Here is an 18892-nt window from a genome sequence, read left to right as displayed (position 1 = left end):
ATCTTACACACTTTGGACATGTTATCAGGAGGGACCAGTCCCTGGAGAAGGACATCATGCTTGGTAAGGCAGATGGTCAGCGAAAAAGAGGAAGACCCTCAACAAGATGGACTGACACAGTGGCTGCAACAATGGGTTTAACCATAACAACAACTGTAAGAATGGTGCAGGTCTGGGCAGTGTTTCATTCTGGTGTACACAGGGTCGCTTTGAGTTGGAACCAACTCAATGGTACCTAACAACAATTCTTTGTTGTAGTAGCTTCCCTGGCATCTACCCATCAAATGCATCCCCCTAAGGTGTGACAACCAGAATTGTTTCTCCAAACACTGCCAAATGTTCCCTGGGGGGCACGAGCACCCCCTGGACAAACCTTCCATCCTCCCCATCCTCCTCCCTTTCTGTCCCCTGTTCCCACTGCCTCAAATGGCCTCCCTACCTATCTCCAAGGATCTGGCTGGTCAAGATCACCATCACCACCACTCCGAAGCCCTCACAGTTCCCTCGGCTGGAAGCACTGTCTGTCCTCTGGGTTCCACAAAATCTCTCTGGCCTCATCTCCCAGGACACTAGAGTTACCCATGATCGTATCTTATGTCCTCATCTGAACGGCATTCTTAGCAGACAAGATTCCAAGGGTCTATGCAAATACACAGCAAATAGTAATGTTGGATTGATGAAACAGGACCAAAAAAAAACGGGAAAGTAGCAAAGAGGAAGAATCATTCAGTATAGCAGGCATTGCTGACGAATGCAGTCCTCTCATTAAGTGATCCAGAGAGCTTACACCACAGGAGACCAGACATCAAGTTACCAACTAGAAAAAAGCAAGGCTCACCAGGAAATCAAAATTCCTGTTAAACAAGCAAAGGTAAATAAAAATGCCAACCCATATGGGTGGCAATGTAAGGAAACATATATAACCTGCTTCTACTCATCTGAGCAGCAGCTGGAAGCCCCTCAAAAAGTCGTGCACATAACTTCTAATCTAGCCATCTCCTTGTGGGAAACACCCCAGTGGGAAGCCAAAGGAAGACTATAAACAAGAGACTGACCACTGAGTTCACAGCACCACCACCCACAGCACCGGGGCAGGGGGCAAGCCCCTGCACTGTGCAGACAAGCATGTGGACCATTCCCCCACTGGACTCCCCCCACCATGGCGTGCGGACATGGAAGGGGTGCAGGACACGAGAGGTTTGCCATGGGCCAAACAGGGTCCTTGTCCCTGTAGAAAATCACTGCTGTCGAGTCGATTTCGACTCATGGCATCCCTAAAGGACAGAGCAGAACTGCCCCACAGGGTTTTCCAAGGAGCAGCTGGTGGATTGAAACTATTGACCTTTGGGTTAACAGCCCAAGCTCTTAACAACTGTGCCAACAGCGTTCCCCATCCCTGTAGAGGGCCCTGCAAAAAACAAATGCCCTGAGGTAACAGAGAAAGAGGAGGCCCAGCCTTCTCGGCTTGGGCCTGGAGCACGGGCCCAGTAGAAAGGAGTGAAGAGCAGCGAGGCTGCCAGGGTGTCCTCCATCCTAAAGGGTCCTATCTACATCCTCGTGTCCCTACTCCATTGTGCTGCCCACACTCCAGGCCAGGCCCCTGCTCCAGTGTGCTGCCCACACTCCAGGCCCAGCCTCTTCTGTGGATGGGGAAGAGGACCCCCAGGTGGTTGTAGAGTCAGTGAGCCCCACATAAGGCTCACAGGTCTGCGTGAGTGGGGGCCACAGTGCCAATACCACGAGTAGGCGCAGGGTGTGATCGACAACTGTAGATTTCCAGGCCCTCCCAAGCCACCAAACTAGATTTTAAGGAAAAGCCTAGGAATCCAACATTCTCGCCATGGGAAAGTCGAGGGCGCCACCGCTGTGAGGTCCTCACTGAGCACCTGCTATGTGTCCGCACTGCACAAGCTGCCACCCAGGGTGCAGCCCAGGCCAATCAGCAAATACATTCTCATGGATCTCAGCCCACCACCAAGGAACACCCCATGGCAAGGCAGGCAGGCCAGGTACAGGAGGGAGGGTTCTGGGGAGGCGATGTGCTGGCCACTTGCCCCAGGTAAGGTCTGGTGAGATTTCCCTGCAGAGCACAGGCGACACAGGCCTCGCAGGGCCTTCCCAAGGGATGAGGCAGGTGCCAACTGGCATCCACCCTGGAGCGGGTGCTAGAGGTTGCCACTCAGCGATAAGGATGGCGAGACTGGAGCTGGTGTCCACTCTCCCTCAGAAAGGAGAAAACACGCCAGGCAAGGAGGCCACAGCCTGTGCCCCAGCGGACACAGAGTTCTCACCAGAGAGAACGGTGCCAATGAGAGTTGACAGCTCCCAGAGGGCCAAGGTACAGGAGTCATGCTGTAGCCATAGCACACAGACCCGCTCTCCGTGCTCAGTGGACACTTCCCAGCCAGGTTTCTGGGGACAGAGAACTACCATGGTGACCACTCTATGCCAGGCATGGAGACTGGCAGCAGAAGCCAGGGGAGGGGAGGGCCAAAAGCACCAGCAGAGTGAGGCCAGAGTGTGGGCCCCCTCCTCGCTGGCATCACTCCCTACTGCATGTGCTTAAAGCAAAGTGCCACAGACGTTTAAGTGCTTGTGGGACTAGCTGAGCTCATTTCCGGCCAGCCTGTCACCCAGCTCCCTCCTGGCTTCTGCCCAGGGAGAATCGGCCCTCCAGGCTGCTGCAGCTGTGACGCCCTGTCCCCTACACCCACCCTATGTCAGAGGGATCTTGGTAAAATGAAGTGAGACCATGCCATGCCCTCCTGGAGGCCTCTTAGGGCTTCCCGCCCCCTTGGAATTCAATCTAGAGTCCTGGTAGCTTGGTGGTTAAGCGTTCAGCTGCTAACCAAAAAGTCAGCAGTTCAAATTCACCAGCCACTCCTTGGAAACCCTACAGGACAGTTCTATTCTGTCCTATAAGGTCACTATGAGTTGGAATCAACTCGACGGCAGTGGGTTTTGTTTTGTTTTTGGAATTCAATACAAGCCCCTCCCCAGCCACTCCTGCCCTGTTCAGGTGCCAGCACCCCAACCCCCTGGGCATGGCCCCCACTCACCTCCAACCTCCTGGCCTTTGTTCATTGGTCTCAGGGCACTGGTCTCTGCTCAGAACCACCTCACCTGCCCACAGGGATGCCCATGCCCAGGCCAGGGACAAGGCCTGATCCCTACAAGGTCAGGGAACGGGACACAAGGTCACGAACCAGTGTCCCCACTACAAAAGGATTCAGGGACCATGGTTTTACAGATGGGGAAACTGAGGCTGGACCGAAGACAACATCTTGCCCTCACTGGGGGCCCACCCATCCCACCTGGACTCAGGAATGTGGTGCCAACAGGACAGAGTAGTCAAACAGGAGGTGAGCTGCCCCACACCGCAGCATGGGTTGGTTTTGGTTAGCAGTCCTGCAGATGGGTGTGATACAACCCTCTTCCCAAGCAGAACTAGGGACCTGGAGTCAGGACTGCACCATGTGGGCATACCTGGCACCCCCTGCTGCCTGCCTTGTGGCTGTCCCAGCACACACTGGTGGTGGCGGCCCCACCCTCCTGCTGCTCAGCCCCTCTCTGGATGCCCACCTCTACCGCAGGCCTCTCACCTGGATGATGTGGGGTTGGGGGCTGCCTCTTCACTGACCTCCCTGCCTCCACCCTGACCCCCAGAGTCTGTTCCTCCACATGGCAGCTTGTCCCTGCCCTGTGCAGAGCCTCCTCAAGCCCATCGCTCTGAGAGAGAAGCCCACGTCCTGACAGTGTCCTGTGAGGCCCTGCAGGAGCTGGCCACCTGCCTGAGTGCAGCTGTCTCCTGTGATGCCCTTCATGCCCTGGACACTGGTACTGCCAGGCAGCTGGCTCCATGACCCCAGACTCACCTAGACAGTCTATGCCCACCCCCACACACGCCCCGTGGACTCACTGTTGCATTATCTTCCCCCTCTCCCGACTAGAAGGCTCACTCCTGGGGCCTGGGCACATGGCACAGGACTCACTAGGCAGAAGCAGTCACTGGGTGCCATGGGCATTAAGGCTCACATGTATGTTCTTGCTTCATCCTTACAAATCGGAGGACATGGGCATGACATTGGGAGCCCAGACCCACATCACTCCAGCGCAGAGTCCACACACCCCTCCACCCTGCTGCCTGCCCACAGGTGGGCTTAGGACACAGTGCCTTACTCTCTCTGCCAGGTATGTCTGAGGCATGGCTGGCTGGGACAACTGAGGGTAGGGGAAACAGCACCCCCATCTGTCTTTTTAGGCACTGATTTTCAGACACACCTATTCTACCTTAACTTCATGGAGCACGCGGTCAGGCCCAGATAGGCACAGTTTTGAGAGAGAGCATCCCCCAGGTGAGGAAGGGTGTGCGATGAAGAGGAAATGGAGTGCTGACCTGAAATACCCCTGTGGCCTGCAGACTGGCCCCTGGAGGGGCTGACTGCACTGCTGCCCAAGCAACAGTCCCCTGTGCCCTTGCCCTTTGTCCTGTTGTCTTGTCACGTGGCCCGTGTGGGCGCTGGGCTTGCTCGTGGGACTTGCTTTGACCAATGAGACAGCAGCACACTAAATGCAGGCAGACGTTTGAAGAATGCCATGTGCCTCTCCCTGGTCCTCTGCCTCCACCAAAGTGAGACCTGGTGGAGGACGAGAGAGCACGAGGAGCACAGACAACGCCCTGGCTGAGCCACACTGGGTGACGTGACGCCCCGGACCTATGAGCCTGGCCCGGCCCACAGAGCTACTCCCTGCCTGGAGCTCCTGGACCATCAATCACAAACACTGCTGTATTCAGGCACAGCGAGCAGGGAGGTGGGCTGCACGGCAGTGCTGGAGCATCTGACCGTTGCCCCACCCCTGCCCCAGCCCTCACCTCCTTCAGCTCCTGGGCCACTGAGGTGAGCCGCTCGTTCTCCGACTGAGTGTTGGTTAAGACGTTGCGCAGCTGCTTCAGCTCCGTCTGCAGTTCCAGCACTTTCCTCACGTAGTATTGCTCCTTGGAGGCCGACTCCTGGATCAGACTCTCCTCCCGGCTCTCGCCATCCGCCGCCACCTTCTTGTGGTTTGTGTGTGCCTGTCCAAACGCCTGGGTTGGGAGACACAAACACTCATGAGAAAGGTGTCCTGGGGCGACAGGGCAGCCAAGACCCAAACTGACAACTGCTGAGGTTCACAACCACACAGCGGCCCTTGGACACCACGCAGAGGAAGAGGAGCCAGGACGAGGGCACAGCTGATGCCGCACAGCCACACGGACACAAAAGCTGTGGAAGGCGCAACTCGCCACAGCCAGGGAAATCAGAGCGTGGTTACCTGGGGGCGTGGTGGGGCAGGGAGCGGGCTTAAGTGGGAATGGGCTAGATGACCCTGGTGGGCTGGAGGGGCTTACGTGGGTATGTACATATGTAAACTCCACTGAGCTGAACACGTGGTTAGCGTGTGTAACTAATAAAAAATAAACTGGAAATACAAAAGTGGTATCTGAGCAGCAACCTTTTGTGCCCAAAGGAATGAGTGCTGACTTGGCCTCACCCCACCAGGCATCGTCCACTCCCTTGCCCTCCTCCTGGAGGCAGCCACTATCACTCAGCCGGTGGCAACAGAGCCTGCTGGCGGCCTGCCTCACAGCACCCACTAAGGCTTGTTCACGCAATCGCATCCACTGAGCCTGTCCAGGAGCCAGGCCCTAAACTGGGGCTGAGTGTAAGGTGGTAAACCAGGGGCTGACGCAGTAGGTGCAGCCTTGCAGACCCAAGCACGCCTGACACCCATCCTGAATGTGAGGCCCATGCCCGGCCCTGGGTCTCTGCACAGAAGGGCTCTCTGACTGAAGAAGTCTCTTGCTCCCCCGCCCCACCCTCAGCTCCTAGTTTTCATTTGGAGTGCTCTGCAAGGCTGCCCTTCTTTAGGCCTGTGGCCACTGCCCACAATACCTGACCAAGCCAGAGGCTGCTGGGTGGAAAGATGACCACCGGGGCCTGTGGCTCTGCCAAATCCTCCCAGTCCATTGATGGGACTCTTGAGAGCATGCTGGCCCACCACCACCACCCCAAAGACAGAGGCAGAGGGGTCTGTTCTTGCTCTAACCCCTGCTTTCTCTTGTCTCTTTGCAGGGGTCCTGGGTCACAGAAAGAAAACAGTCAAGAGAGGGCTGCTGAAGAACAAGGAAAACAAACACCTTTTTATATTTTCTTGAGAGAAATAGAAAAATTTCACTGATTTACTCTTTAATGTTAAGTTCAGGAATTTAGTCCAAGGAAATTATGGGGTGGGGGGGGGAGGGGAAGATATGTGCAAGGATGTTTACTGAGCAGGACTGTTTGTCATATAAAAAAAACAAAAAATAGAAAGCAACTCATTTCTCCACCAATAGCAGATTGGTTAAGTAAATCAGGGTCTTGCCTAAACAAAAGACTCCTACGTGGCTGCTAAAGGGCGCAGGAAGCCCAGTGGTTTGCAGGGAGCCTTGGACACAGGAAGGGGCAGACGGACTTTATGTAACAGCACATTACTATGTGTGAAACAGTGTCACTGGAGGAACAGCTCCTTGAACAAAAGAGCTTGGAGAACACGGGACTCAACAGACCCCTGCAAGAAACACCGACACCTTCACAGCGCTGAGTACCTCTGAAGTTGGGGGATAGGAGGAGGCCGCTCCAACTGTGCACCAGGCCACCCCACCCCTGGTGTGTCACCCACCTGCTCTCCCTGTGCCAGGTGGGACCAACGCTTGTGCTCTACTCTCCCCCTAACCAACATAATGTCTGCTCTGTGAAAGATACCAGAAAAACTCTGGTTTTCAACTTTCTTTTCAGCCCAAATCAGCTCAACTCTAATTCCTGTGGCTGTTAATTGTCAAATCCACACAGCACCTGCCCCACCCTGGGCTGGCCTCCCCAGGCAGATAAGGGTGAGGCCGGTGCTGAACTGGGCCATGGCCCAGGACTTCCAGCCCTGAGCAGCAGGCCTGTCCCAGCCTCTGCTCCAAGCTTAGTCCCATGGTGAGTACACAGACTCCTCTGTCTACCTGCCAACGAATGTGAGGGGGTCTGCATGGCTCCTGGGGAGCACATGCTGGGCTAGACCTCAGCCTCCAAAGAGAACCCATCCTGGCCAACAGAGGCCAACACTCAATGCTCAAAAAAACCTCCTAAGGAGCTGAACATGCAGATTTCGCCTATGAATGCTGAGTTGCAGGAGTGGGACACCTAGAAGCTGTGAAGCACAGTTCCTGTCCAGGCCTGCCTGCCTCCACCAGAATCCTTGCCCCCGCCCACACGCCCAGCCCACCAGCATCCTAGACAGCTTTTCAAAAACAACTGAGGTAAATACTTCCGCTTCCAGCCAAGCTGTGAGAGTAATAGGAACTGGATTTATATTCTGTGTGAAACTAAAAAAAAACTGGAAAAATTATGTGAATAAACAATTTTTTTTTTCCTGTGACTAAATTAATTTATTTAAGCCGTCTCCCGCCACAAGCAAAGGGATGAAAGATGAATTGTTTGATACAATTAAAAGTAAGCCTAAGGTCTCGTACACTTTTCTGGTCCTCACACAGAGTAATGGTCCATACCAGTGCTGTGGTCCCCAACAGTGGTCCAGCTTCTCTTCAGTCATCTTCATAGCCAGCTGGATTCACATGAGGGTTACAGTATGGTTACAATCTCCCCAGGGAAAGGGGGTGGGCCTGACGTGGAGAAGGGTCAGCAACGAACTCGGGGCTCGTGCTCCCTGTGGCGGGACTTCAGGAAGACGTTCAGCATGCTTATTCCCACCCCGGGGAGTGTTGCCAACCCGGGGAGCACGACAAAGTAGGTGAGAGCCTTCCACGTGTGAGCTGAACCCTCCTCGTTGTGAGCGCTGCTCGCCATAGGCTGCCCTAGCTGTGGCCGGGCCCAAATCAGCAGCCCAGAGGCCTGGGACACAGCCACTGCCACCATTTTTGACTCAGCAATTTTTTTTTTTAAATAATTTTTATTGTGCTTTAAGTGAAAGTTTACAAGTCAGTCTCTCACACAAAAACCCATATACACCTTGCTACACACTCCCAATTACTCTCCCCCTAATGAGACAGCCCGCTCTCTCCCCCCACTCTCTCTTTTCGTGTCCATTTCGCCAGCTTCTAACCCCCTCCACCCTCTCATCTCCCCTCCAGGCAGGAGATGCCAACATAGTCTCAAGTGTCCACCTGATCCAAGAAGCTCACTCCTCACCAGCATCCCTCTCCAACCCATTGTCCAGTCCAATCCATGTCTGAAGAGTTGGCTTTGGGAATGGTTCCCGTTCTGGGGCAACAGAAGGATTGGGGGCCATGACCACTGGGGTCCTTCCAGTCTCAGTCAGACCATTAAATCTGGTCTTATGAGAATTTGGGGTCTGCATCCCACTGGTCTCCTGCTCCCTCAGGGGTTCTCTGTCGTGTTCCCTGTCAGGGCAGTCAGCAGTTGTAGCTGGGCACCATCAAGTTCTTCTGGTCTCAGGATGACGTACTGGCTGGTTCATGTGGCCCGTTCTCTCAGGCTCGTAATCACCTTGTGTCCTTGGTGTTCTTCGTTCTCCTTTGATCCAGGTGGGTTGAGACCAATTGATGCATCTTAGATGGCTGCTTGCTAGCGTTTAAGACCCCAGAAGCCACTCTTCAAAGTGGGATGCAGAATGTTTTGTTAATAGATTTTATTATGCCAATTGACTTAGATGTCCCCTGAAGCCATGGTCCCCAGACCCCTGCCCCTGCTACGCTGGCCCTCGAAGCATTCAGTTTATTCTGGAAACTGCTTTTGGTTTAGTCCAATTGTGGTGACCTCCCCTGTACTGTGTGGTGTCTTTCCCTTCACCTAAAGTAATTCTTATCTACTACCTAATTAGTGAATACCCCTCTCCCACCTTCCCTCCCTCCCACCTCTCGTAACCACAAATGAATGTTTTCTTCTCAGTTTAGACTATTTCTCAAGTTCTTGTAATAGTGGTCTCATACAATGTGTGTCCTTTTGCAACTGACTAATTTCACTCAGCATAATGCCTTCCCGGTTCCTCCATGTTATGAAATGTTTCACAGATTCCTCACTGTCCTTTATCGAGGCGTAGTATTCCATTGTGTGAATATACCATAATTTATTTATCCATTCATCCATCGATGGGCACCTTGGTTGCTTCCGTGTTTTTGCTATTGTAAACAGTGCTGCAATAAACATGGGTGTGCATATATCTCTTCATGTAAAGGCTCTTATTTCTCTAGGATATATTCCAAGGAGTGGGATTGCTGGATCATATGGTAGTTCTATTTCTAGCTTTTTAAGGAACCACCAAATCAATTTCCAAAGTGGTTGTACCATTTGACACTCCCACCAGCAGTGTAGAAGTGTTCCAATCTCTCCACAGCCTTTGCAACACTTATTGTTTTGTGTTTTTTGGATTAATGCCAGCCTTGTTGGAGTGAGATGAAATCTCATTATAGTTTTGATCTGCATTTCTGTAATGGCTAATGATCGTGAACATTTCCTCATATATCTGTTAGCTACCTGAATGTCTTCTTTAGTAAAGGGTCTATTCATATCTTTTGCCCATTTTTTAATTGGGTTATTTGTCTTTTTGCAGTTGAGTTTTTGCAGTATCATGTAGATTTTAGAGATGAGGTGCTGATCAGAAATGTCATAGCTAAAAACTTTTTCCCAGTCTGTGGGTAGTCTTTTTACTCTTTTGATGAAGTCTTTGGATGAGCATAAGTGTTTGATTTTTAGGAGCTCCCAGTTATCTAGTTTTTCTTCTACGTTCTTTACAATGTTTTCTGTACTGTTTATGCCATGTATTAGGGCTCCTAACGTTGTCCCTATTTTTTCTTCCATGATCTTTATTGTTTTAGATTTTATATTTAGGTCTTTGATCTATTTTGTGTTAGTTTTTGTGCAAGAAGTGAGGTATGGGTCTTGTTTCATTTTTTTGCAGGTGGATATCCAGTTACACCAGCACCATTTATTAAAAAGACTGTCTTTTCCCCATTTAACTGTTTGGGGGCCTTTGTCAAATATCAACTTAGCAATGGTTTTTAAGTCACTGAACTTCAGGTAATAAAAGACAGTGACCCTGTGAGGCATGACACCGGTGACCTCCACAATGGCCCCCACTCATCCCTGGAAGGAACTTCCTGCCATAGCGCAAAAGAGGGGACGGAGGCAGAGACAGCAGCCCCCTTGGAAGACCATGGCAGACAAGGCACCATAGGCTTGAGACCTGCAGACAGAAGACAGCCGAGGACTGGTCAGTGCAGGCCTGTGAAGAAATCAACCGAGGCCAGGAAAGAACCACCCAGAAGGTACAGGGTAATAATCTCCATCATTCACATATAACCCCCATCAAAGAGCTCCTATGCCCACCAGCTGGAAGGAAAAACCTAATTCACCAAACAGCAAGTACAGTACTCAGAAAGTTTGAGAAAATTAGACCTGTATTAAATACTGCTCAGGTCCCATATACTAAAGCTTAACATCAACTGGAAAGGCTCAGACACTTCTTGAGCAACTTAATTACATCCCAGAACAAAGGTCATACGGGAATACAAAGATATCCAGCTCCCAACAAGGTAAAACTCACAAAGTCCAATATGAAATCATAAATTATTCACCATGCAAAGAAACTGGAAAAATATCTATAATGAAGAGGAAAGAAAGTCAATCAAAACTCAAAGAGCACAGTGACAGAATTAGCAGACACAGACATTAAACCAGTTATAATAATGGAATTCCACGTGTTCAAGAAGCTAGAGGACAGACTAAGCATGTTAAACAGAGACACAGAAGATATTAAAAAAAGGCCTAAGTTGAACTTCTAGACACAGAAACTACAATATGTGGGAAGAAAAACACACTAGATGGGATTAACAGCACATTACACAATGCAGAAAATTAGTGGACTTGAAGACACGGCAATACAACCATAAAAAATGAAACAAAAAGAGAAAAAAAGACTTAAAAATTTAACAGAACATCGGTGAGGTGTGGCACAACTTCAAAGGGCCTAATACATGGGTAACTACAGTCCTCAAAGGAGGGGAGAGGCAGACAGAAACAATATTTGAAGAAATAATTGCTAAAAATTTTCCAAAGTTGATGAAAACTAAAACCCACAAAAACTAGCAGCTATATATAAGCTATATGCCAAGGCAAATCATAAAATTGTTTAAAACCGGTGATGCAGAGAAAATCCTAAAAGTACCCAGAGGAAAAAGAATACATCACTTCTAGAGAAGCCCAGGTAAGGATGGCAGCAGATTTCTTACCAGAAACCAGCCAGAGGACAGTGAAGCAACATCTTGGGAAAAAAAAAAAAAACCTGTTAACAGAAACACATAAACAAAGGTGAAATAAAGACATACAAAAGCAGAAAGAATTCATTACCAGCAGGCCTGAATTACAAAAAAAAAAAAAAAAAAAATTACAGGCTATGTTAAATCAAATCTTTCCGGCGTAAGAAAGATGATACCAGATGGAAATCTGGATGTATAAAAAGGAATGAGAAGCAGTAGAAATGTAGCTATGTGGGTAAATATAAAAGATCTGGTTTTCTTCTTATTTAAATCTCTTTAAAAGATAATTAACAATTGAGATTCAATGCAACCCCTATCAAAATTCCAACGGCCTTTTTAGCAGAAATGGAAAACTGATCTTCAAATTCATATGGAATTGCAAGCGGCCTCAGACAGCCAAAACAATATTGAAAAGGAGAGCAAGGTTGGAGAACCCAACTTACTGATTTCAAAACTTACTACAAAGCTACAGTAATCAAAATAGTATGGCTCAGTCATACGGAAGGACATACAGACCAATGGAATAGAACTGAGAGTCCAGAAGGAAACACATGTATCTAATGTCAAACAATTTTTCATACGAGTGTCAAGTCTACTCAAAAGGGAAAAAATAGTTTCTTCAATAAATGGTGCTGGGAGAAATAAATTGACATGCAAAAGAATGAAACTGGATCCCTACCTCACACGGTATTTTTTAAAAATTAATTAAAAGTGGATCAACAATCTAAATACAAGGGCTACAACCATAAAACTCTTAGAAGAAAATGGGTAAGTTTTCATGACTTAGGTTTGGCAATGGCTTCTTAGATTTGATACAAAAGCATTACCAACAAAAGAAAAAACACATAAACTGGACATTATCAGAATTAAAAACTTTTGTACATCAAAAGACATTATCAAGAAGGTGAAAGGGCAAATTACAGAAGGGAAGAAAATATTTGCAAACATACATCTGATAAGGGTCTTTCTTGTTGTTAGTAGTTCCGACTCATAGTGACCCTGTATACAACAGAATGAAACACTGCCCAGTCCTGTGCCATCCTCACATTCGCTGCTTGTGGCAGCCACTGTGTCAATCCATCTCTTTGAGGATCTTCCTCTCTTTCCCTGGCACTCAACATAACTAAACGTGATGTCCTTCTCCAGGAACTGGTCCTTCCTGAAAACATGCCCAAAGAAGGTGAGACAAAGTCTTGCCATCTTTGCTTCTAATGACCATTCTGTCTGCACTTCCAAAACAGATTTGTTCATCCTTCTGGTAAAACATGGTATATTCAATATTCTTTGCCTACACCATAATGCAAAGGTGTCAATTCTTCTTTGGTCTTCCTTATTCACTGTCCAGCTTTCGCATGCATATGAGGTGACTAAAAATTCCAAGGCTTGGGTCAGGCGTGCCTTTGTCCTCTAAGTGACATCTTTGCTTTTCAACACTTCAAAGAGGTCTTTTGCACCACATTTGCCCAACAAAAAACATCATTTGATTTCTTGACCATTGCTTCCATAGGTGTTGACTGCAGATCCAAGTAAAATGAAATCCTTGACAATTTCAATCTTTTCTCAGTTTACCACGATTTTGTTTATTGTTCCACTTGCAAGGATTTTTTTTTTTTTTTATGTTGAGGAGCAATCCATAGTCTTTGATCTTCATCAGTAAATGCTTCAAGTTCTGACTTTCAGCACAGAAGTTGTGTCATCTGCATATTGCAGGTTGTTAATGAGTCTTCCTCCAATCCAAATGCCATGTTATTCTTCCTATAGTTCAGCTCCTGAGATTATTTGCTCAGTATCCAGATTGAATAAGTATGGCAAACGGATACAACTCTGAAGCACAGCTTTCTTGACTTTAAACCACAAAGTATCCCCTTGTTCTGTCTGAAGGACTGCCTCATGGTCTATGTACAGCTCCCTCATGTGCACAATGAAGTGTTCTGGAGTTCCCATTCTTTGCACTATTATTCATAATGTGTTACAATTCACACAGCCAAATGCCTTTGCATAGTCAATAAAACACAGGTAAACACCTTCCTGGTATTCTCTGTTTTTAGCCAAGATCATATGACATCAGCAATGATATCCCTAGTTCCACGTCCTCTTCTGAATCCAGCTGGAACTTCTGGCAGTTCCCTGTCAATGTACTGCTGCAACCACTTTTGAATGATCTTCAGCAAAATTTTACTTGGGTGTGATATTAATGATACTGTTCAATAATTTCTACATTCTGTTGAATCATCTTTCTTTGGAATGGATACAAATATGGATCTTTCCCAGTTGGCTGGCCAGGAAGCTGTCTTCCAAGTTTCTTGACATAGACAAGGCAGCCCCTCCAGCATTGCAACCATTTGTTGAAACATCTCAATTGGTATTCCATCAATTCCTGAAGCCTTGTTTTTCACCATTCCTTTCAGTGCAGCTTGGGCTTCTTCCTCCAATACCATCGGTTCTAGATCATATGATACCTCCTAAAACACTTGTACATCAATCAATTCTTTTTGGTACAGTGACTCTGTGCCTTCCTTCCATCTTCTTTTGAAGTTTCCTGTGTCATTCAATATTTTACCCATAACCAACCAAAAAAAAAAAACCACTGCTGTCGATAGAATCCTCCAATATTGCAACTCGAGGCTTGAATTTTTTCTTCAGTTCTGTCAGCCTGAGAAATGCCAAGAGTTTTTTTTTTTTTTTTTTTAATCTCCAAGTCTTTGCACATTTCATTATAATACTTCGTCTTCTTAAGCTGCCCTTTGAAATCTTCTGATCAGCTCTTTTACTTCATCATTTCTTCCATTTGCTTTGGCTAGTCTACATTGAAGAGCAACTTTCAGAGCCTCTTCTGACATCCATTTAAGTGTTTTCCTGTCTTTTTAATGACTTCTTGCTTTTTTAATTATGATGTCCTTGATGTCATTCCAGAACTCATCTGGTCTTTGGTTATTAGTGTTCAATGCATTAAATCTGTTCTTGAGATGGTCTCCAAATTCAGGTGGGATATACTCAAAGTCGTATTTTGGCTCTCATGAGCTTGCTCTAGTTTTCTTAAGCTTCAACTTGAACTTCCATATGTGCAACTGATGGTCTGTTTTGCAGCTGACCCCTGGCCTTATTCTTATTGATGATACTGAGCTTCTCCATCATCTCCTTCCACAGATGTAGTCAATGTGATTTCTACGTATTCCATCTGGTGAGGACCATGTGTATAGTCACTCTTTACAGTGCTGAAAAAAGGTTATTTGCAATGAAGAAGTTGTTGGTCCTGCAAAATTCTTTCATGTGATCTGCAGAGTCATTTCTATCACTAAGGCCGTATTTTCCTACCCACCTTTCTTTGTTTCCAACTTTCGTATTCCAATCACCAGTAATTATCAACGCTCCTTGGTTGCATGTTTGATCAATTTCAGACCACAGAAGTTGGTGAAAATCTTCAGTTCCCTCATATTTGGCATTAGTGGTTGGTGCGTAAATTTGAATTTAACAGTTATATTAACTGGTCTTCCTTGTAGGCTTATGGATATATCCTATCACTGACAGCGATGTACTTCAGGACAGATCTTGAAACGTTTTTTCTGACAATGAACGCAAGGCCATTCAATTTGTCATTCCCAGCAAAGTAGGTATGTTTATCTGATTCAAAATGGCCAATACCAGTCCATTTCAGCTCACTAATACCTAAGATATCGATGTTTATGCATTCCATTTAATTTTTGATGACTTCTAATTTTTCTAGATTCATACTTTGTATATTCCATGTTCTGACTATTAATGGGTGTTTGCAGCTGTTTCTTCCCATTTTGAGTTGTACCACCTCAGCAAATGAAGGTCTCAAAAGCTTTACTCCATCCATGTCATTAAGGTCAACTCTACTTTGAGGAGGCAGCTCTACCCCAGTTGTAGAGCTGCCTCCTGAGGGGCTCATCTTTCAGCCCTATACCAGACAATGTTCTGCTGCGATTCATAAGGCTTTCGTTGGCCAAGTTTTTCAGAAGTAGACCACCAGGTCCTAGTCTGTCTTAGTCTGGAAGCTCTGCTGAAACCTGTCTACCAAGAGTCCCCTTGTTGGTGTTTGAAATACCAGTGGTATAGCTTCCAGCATCACGGCAACAAGCAAGCCACCACAGTATGACAAACCAATGAATGCACAGGGATAAGGTTCTAGTATCCAGAATATATAGAGTTGTCTAATTCCGAAAATTTATTGTTAATCTTTTGGATTTCTATTTGCTGTCTCTCTATGGATTCTAGCAGCCTGTTAAATTTAGCTCTTGTATACCCTTCCTAAATTCCTCTCTTGGTTTGTCTGTATGTTCCTTGCCTTGGTCTCAGTTTTGCCTGATCTCTGTATATTAATCTTCTGAATTCTACCTCCGGTAATTCCAAGACCTTCTCTTCCTCCAGGAGGTTTTTCCTGGTTCTTTGTTTTGGTTGCTTGCTGGAGCCATCATGGTCTGCCTCTTTATGTGATTTGATATTGACTGTTCTCTCCAAGTCATCAGTAAGTTGTTATATTTATTTATTGTACGTTTGCTTACTGTACCCTAGCTTCTTGCTTTGTTTTGTTTTGATACACTCAAATAGGCTGGGCATGTGAGTTACTTTGATTATTGTTGCCTTTAAAGCTCTCACGTCCTGTCATCAGGTGGTTAGAGCTGCTACTAGGCATATGAGGAGTCCATTTAATTTTCTTGTGTGGATTCAGCTCAGGTGTCCAGTGCATTGGTCACTGAGTGTGTGGTGCAGGCTCTCACCTACAGTCCTAGATGGGCAGGGCTTCACAGGGGTGATTGGAACAGCCACAGTCATTCAGCTGCAGTAGGGGGTTATGTGCTGAGCAAGGAGGTGGCTGACAGCTGCCCGAGTACCTAGGTGGAAGGTGTGTCCCTGCCCCTTAGAACACATAGGTGGGTGGGTTTTGCAGCCAGACTTTGGGTATCCAGTGCTATTGGTTCTAAGGACTGGGAGGGACTACTTATTCTTGGGCCCCTGTGTTGGGTGGCTAGGTGAGGCTTCCAGTCCTCAGGCCCCTGGTGTGGAGGGGTGAGGACCCTTCTTAATGGGCAAGGCAGTGTCAAATGTCAAGAATCTACCACTCCCTCTTAGCTTCAGGTATACACTCTGTTGTACTACACTAATGAGGGCCTATGTTGAATGGGCCCATACAGATCTAGGCAGGGGTGAAAGGTTTTCAGAGTCCACAGCCCCCTTATGCCCATGCCTAGGCAAAGGGGCAGTACCTGCCCTGAGTTCCTGGCTTAAGGGAGCTGGCAGTTTCTTCTTTCTTGTTTATCTGTTCCCCCCACCCCAAAGCCAGAAGACTGGTTTGGGCATGATGGGATCCCACTTCCAGCCTGGGGGCATGGCAACCGCTGAACAATACAGCCAGATCAGACTGGAGCAGAGTGGGGAAGGGGGCGGGTTGAGGGGAACAGAGGTACTTCCCAGGGAGGGAAGGGTTATTTTGATCCTGTGCAGGTTAGACGCTTGCACTTAACTTTTGCAGATCTAGCACTGCTTCTGCCCAGCTCCAGAGGCTTGTGCAGACTCTCCAATGCTCAGTTTCTCCCGATGTGGAAAACACATCCTGAGTACTACTGCCTGCCTCAGCCCACGTGGACCAGCCTGCAGGGTGGCAGCCAGGTTAGGTCTGGTACTTCCTCGCTGCTTCTGAACTGTCTCTCGCTCCCCCTGCCACTCGGTCCGACTCTTCAACTTTGTCTTTGATGTTCAGGGCTCCTAGATTGTCATATATAATTAATTCACTTGTTTTATCAAGTCTTTCTTGTAAGAGGTACCACAGGAAGCACCTGACTATTCCATCGTCTTGGCCCCACCTCCTCCAGTATCCAGAATATATAAAGAACCTCTACAACTCAACAAGAAAAAAATAAATAACCCAATTAAAAAATGGGCCAAGGATTTGTATAGACATTTCTCCAAAGAAATATACATATGGCCAAAAAACACATGAAAAAATTCTCAACATTACTAGTCACTAGGGAAATACAAGTCAAAACTACAATGAGATAAAATGTTATACCCATCAGGATGGCTGTAAAAAAAAAAAAAAACAGAAATTAACAAGTGTTGACAAGGACGTGGAAAAACTGGAGTGATCCTACACTGCTGGTGAGAATGTAAAATGGTGCAGCCACTTTGGAAAGCAGTCCGGCATTTCCTCAAAAAATTAAACACAGAATTACCACTTGCCAGCAAATCCACTCACAGGTATATACCCAAAAGAACTGAATACAGGTACTTAAATACTTGTACATGAATGCTCACAGCAGCACTATGAACAAGAGCCAAAAGGTAGAAACAGCCCAAATGTACATCAGTGGATGAATGAATAAACAAACTGTAGGATATTCAGAAAATGGAATATTACTCAGCCATAGGAATGAAGGACTGATACATGTTACAAATGATGAAGTACAAAAACATTGTGTTAAGTGAAAAAAGCTAGTCACGACAAGTCACATATTGTATTGCTAGATCACAGGAATGAAGGACTGATAGATGCCACAAATGATGAACTGCAAAAACATGCTAAGTGAAAAAAGTTAGTCACAAAAAGTCACATATTATATGTGCTGGATGCACAGATGTGTTTTAACTGCCCCCTCACAGTCTCCCTAACTGCTAATGGACATAGTAACTACTAATGGATATAAGGATCCCTAATTTTAGTGGCATGTGGTTAAGAGCTTGGGCTGTGAACCAAAAGGTCACCAGTTTGAGTCCACCAGCCACTCCTTGAAAACCCTATGGGGCAGTTCTACTCTGCCCTATAGGGTTGCTATGAGTCGGAATCAACTCAACGGCAAAGGGTTCGGTTTGGGTTTTAATGGACATAAAGTAAAGTACGTGCTTTAAGGGGAGATGACTGCCCTCTGAAGTAAAGGAGGAAGGGCTGGTCTCTGGCACCAGTATATCTAGAATAGCCTGAACAGGGGCAATAAGTGATGTCCATCGCCTATAAGAGGCCTTCCAATTTTATTATTTTCTTTTACTTTTTATTTTCCCTCTCACTTTTATCACCCCCTTTTATGTTTTATTGCCCCTTTTCATTACCCTTTTCTCTACCTGTTCTCTATACATGCTTTTTGGCACTAATAGGCATGGCTGTCCTATTAGTATTTAATTCCAGGAGAGAGGGACATCCCAAGATGTGAACTGGGGTGTGTCTGGGCGTGATCTAATACTGTGGATGGGAGCCTAACTTCAGGGAAACTAGACTGATGATGATGGATCCTGTTCTACTCATCCATGTCCTGCTTATTTCTGTAAGTAATAAATGCCTGTTGATCATGCCATTAGAAGTACCAGGTCTGTGCTCTGTCCAAAGAGTCTTTCCCTAAGAACTTGTGAATATAGTGACATTACAATTATTCCATTTATGTGAAATATCCAGAATAGGTAAATCCATAGAGACAGAAAACAGGGGCTAGGAGGAAGAGGAGAAGAGGAGAGTGATAGGGAGTGATTACTTAATGGGTACAGAGTTTTCTTTTGGGATGATAAAAATATTTTGGAACTAGACAGAAGTGCTGGTTGTACAACACTATGAATGTACTAAATGCCACTGAAGTATATACACTT

The 18892-nt window shown here is 46.8% G+C and overlaps 1 protein-coding gene across 3 annotated transcripts in view; it reads right to left on the bottom strand.

The window, feature by feature from the left end:
• BICD2 (BICD cargo adaptor 2) overlaps positions 1–18892 on the bottom strand; it is a 107712-nt gene that overhangs the window by 24560 nt on the left and 64260 nt on the right. For all 3 annotated transcript variants that reach the window (XM_003421088.4, XM_010600642.3, XM_064291065.1), the window contains exon 2: positions 4874–5086. In XM_003421088.4, the coding sequence (XP_003421136.1) occupies positions 4874–5086 (213 nt within the window). The remainder of the gene's footprint in view (positions 1–4873; positions 5087–18892) is intronic.

Source organism: Loxodonta africana, chromosome 9 (genome assembly GCF_030014295.1).
Source record: "Loxodonta africana isolate mLoxAfr1 chromosome 9, mLoxAfr1.hap2, whole genome shotgun sequence".
Classification (NCBI taxonomy): Eukaryota; Metazoa; Chordata; class Mammalia; order Proboscidea; family Elephantidae; genus Loxodonta; species Loxodonta africana.
This window is presented reverse-complemented; position numbering and strand designations above follow the sequence as displayed.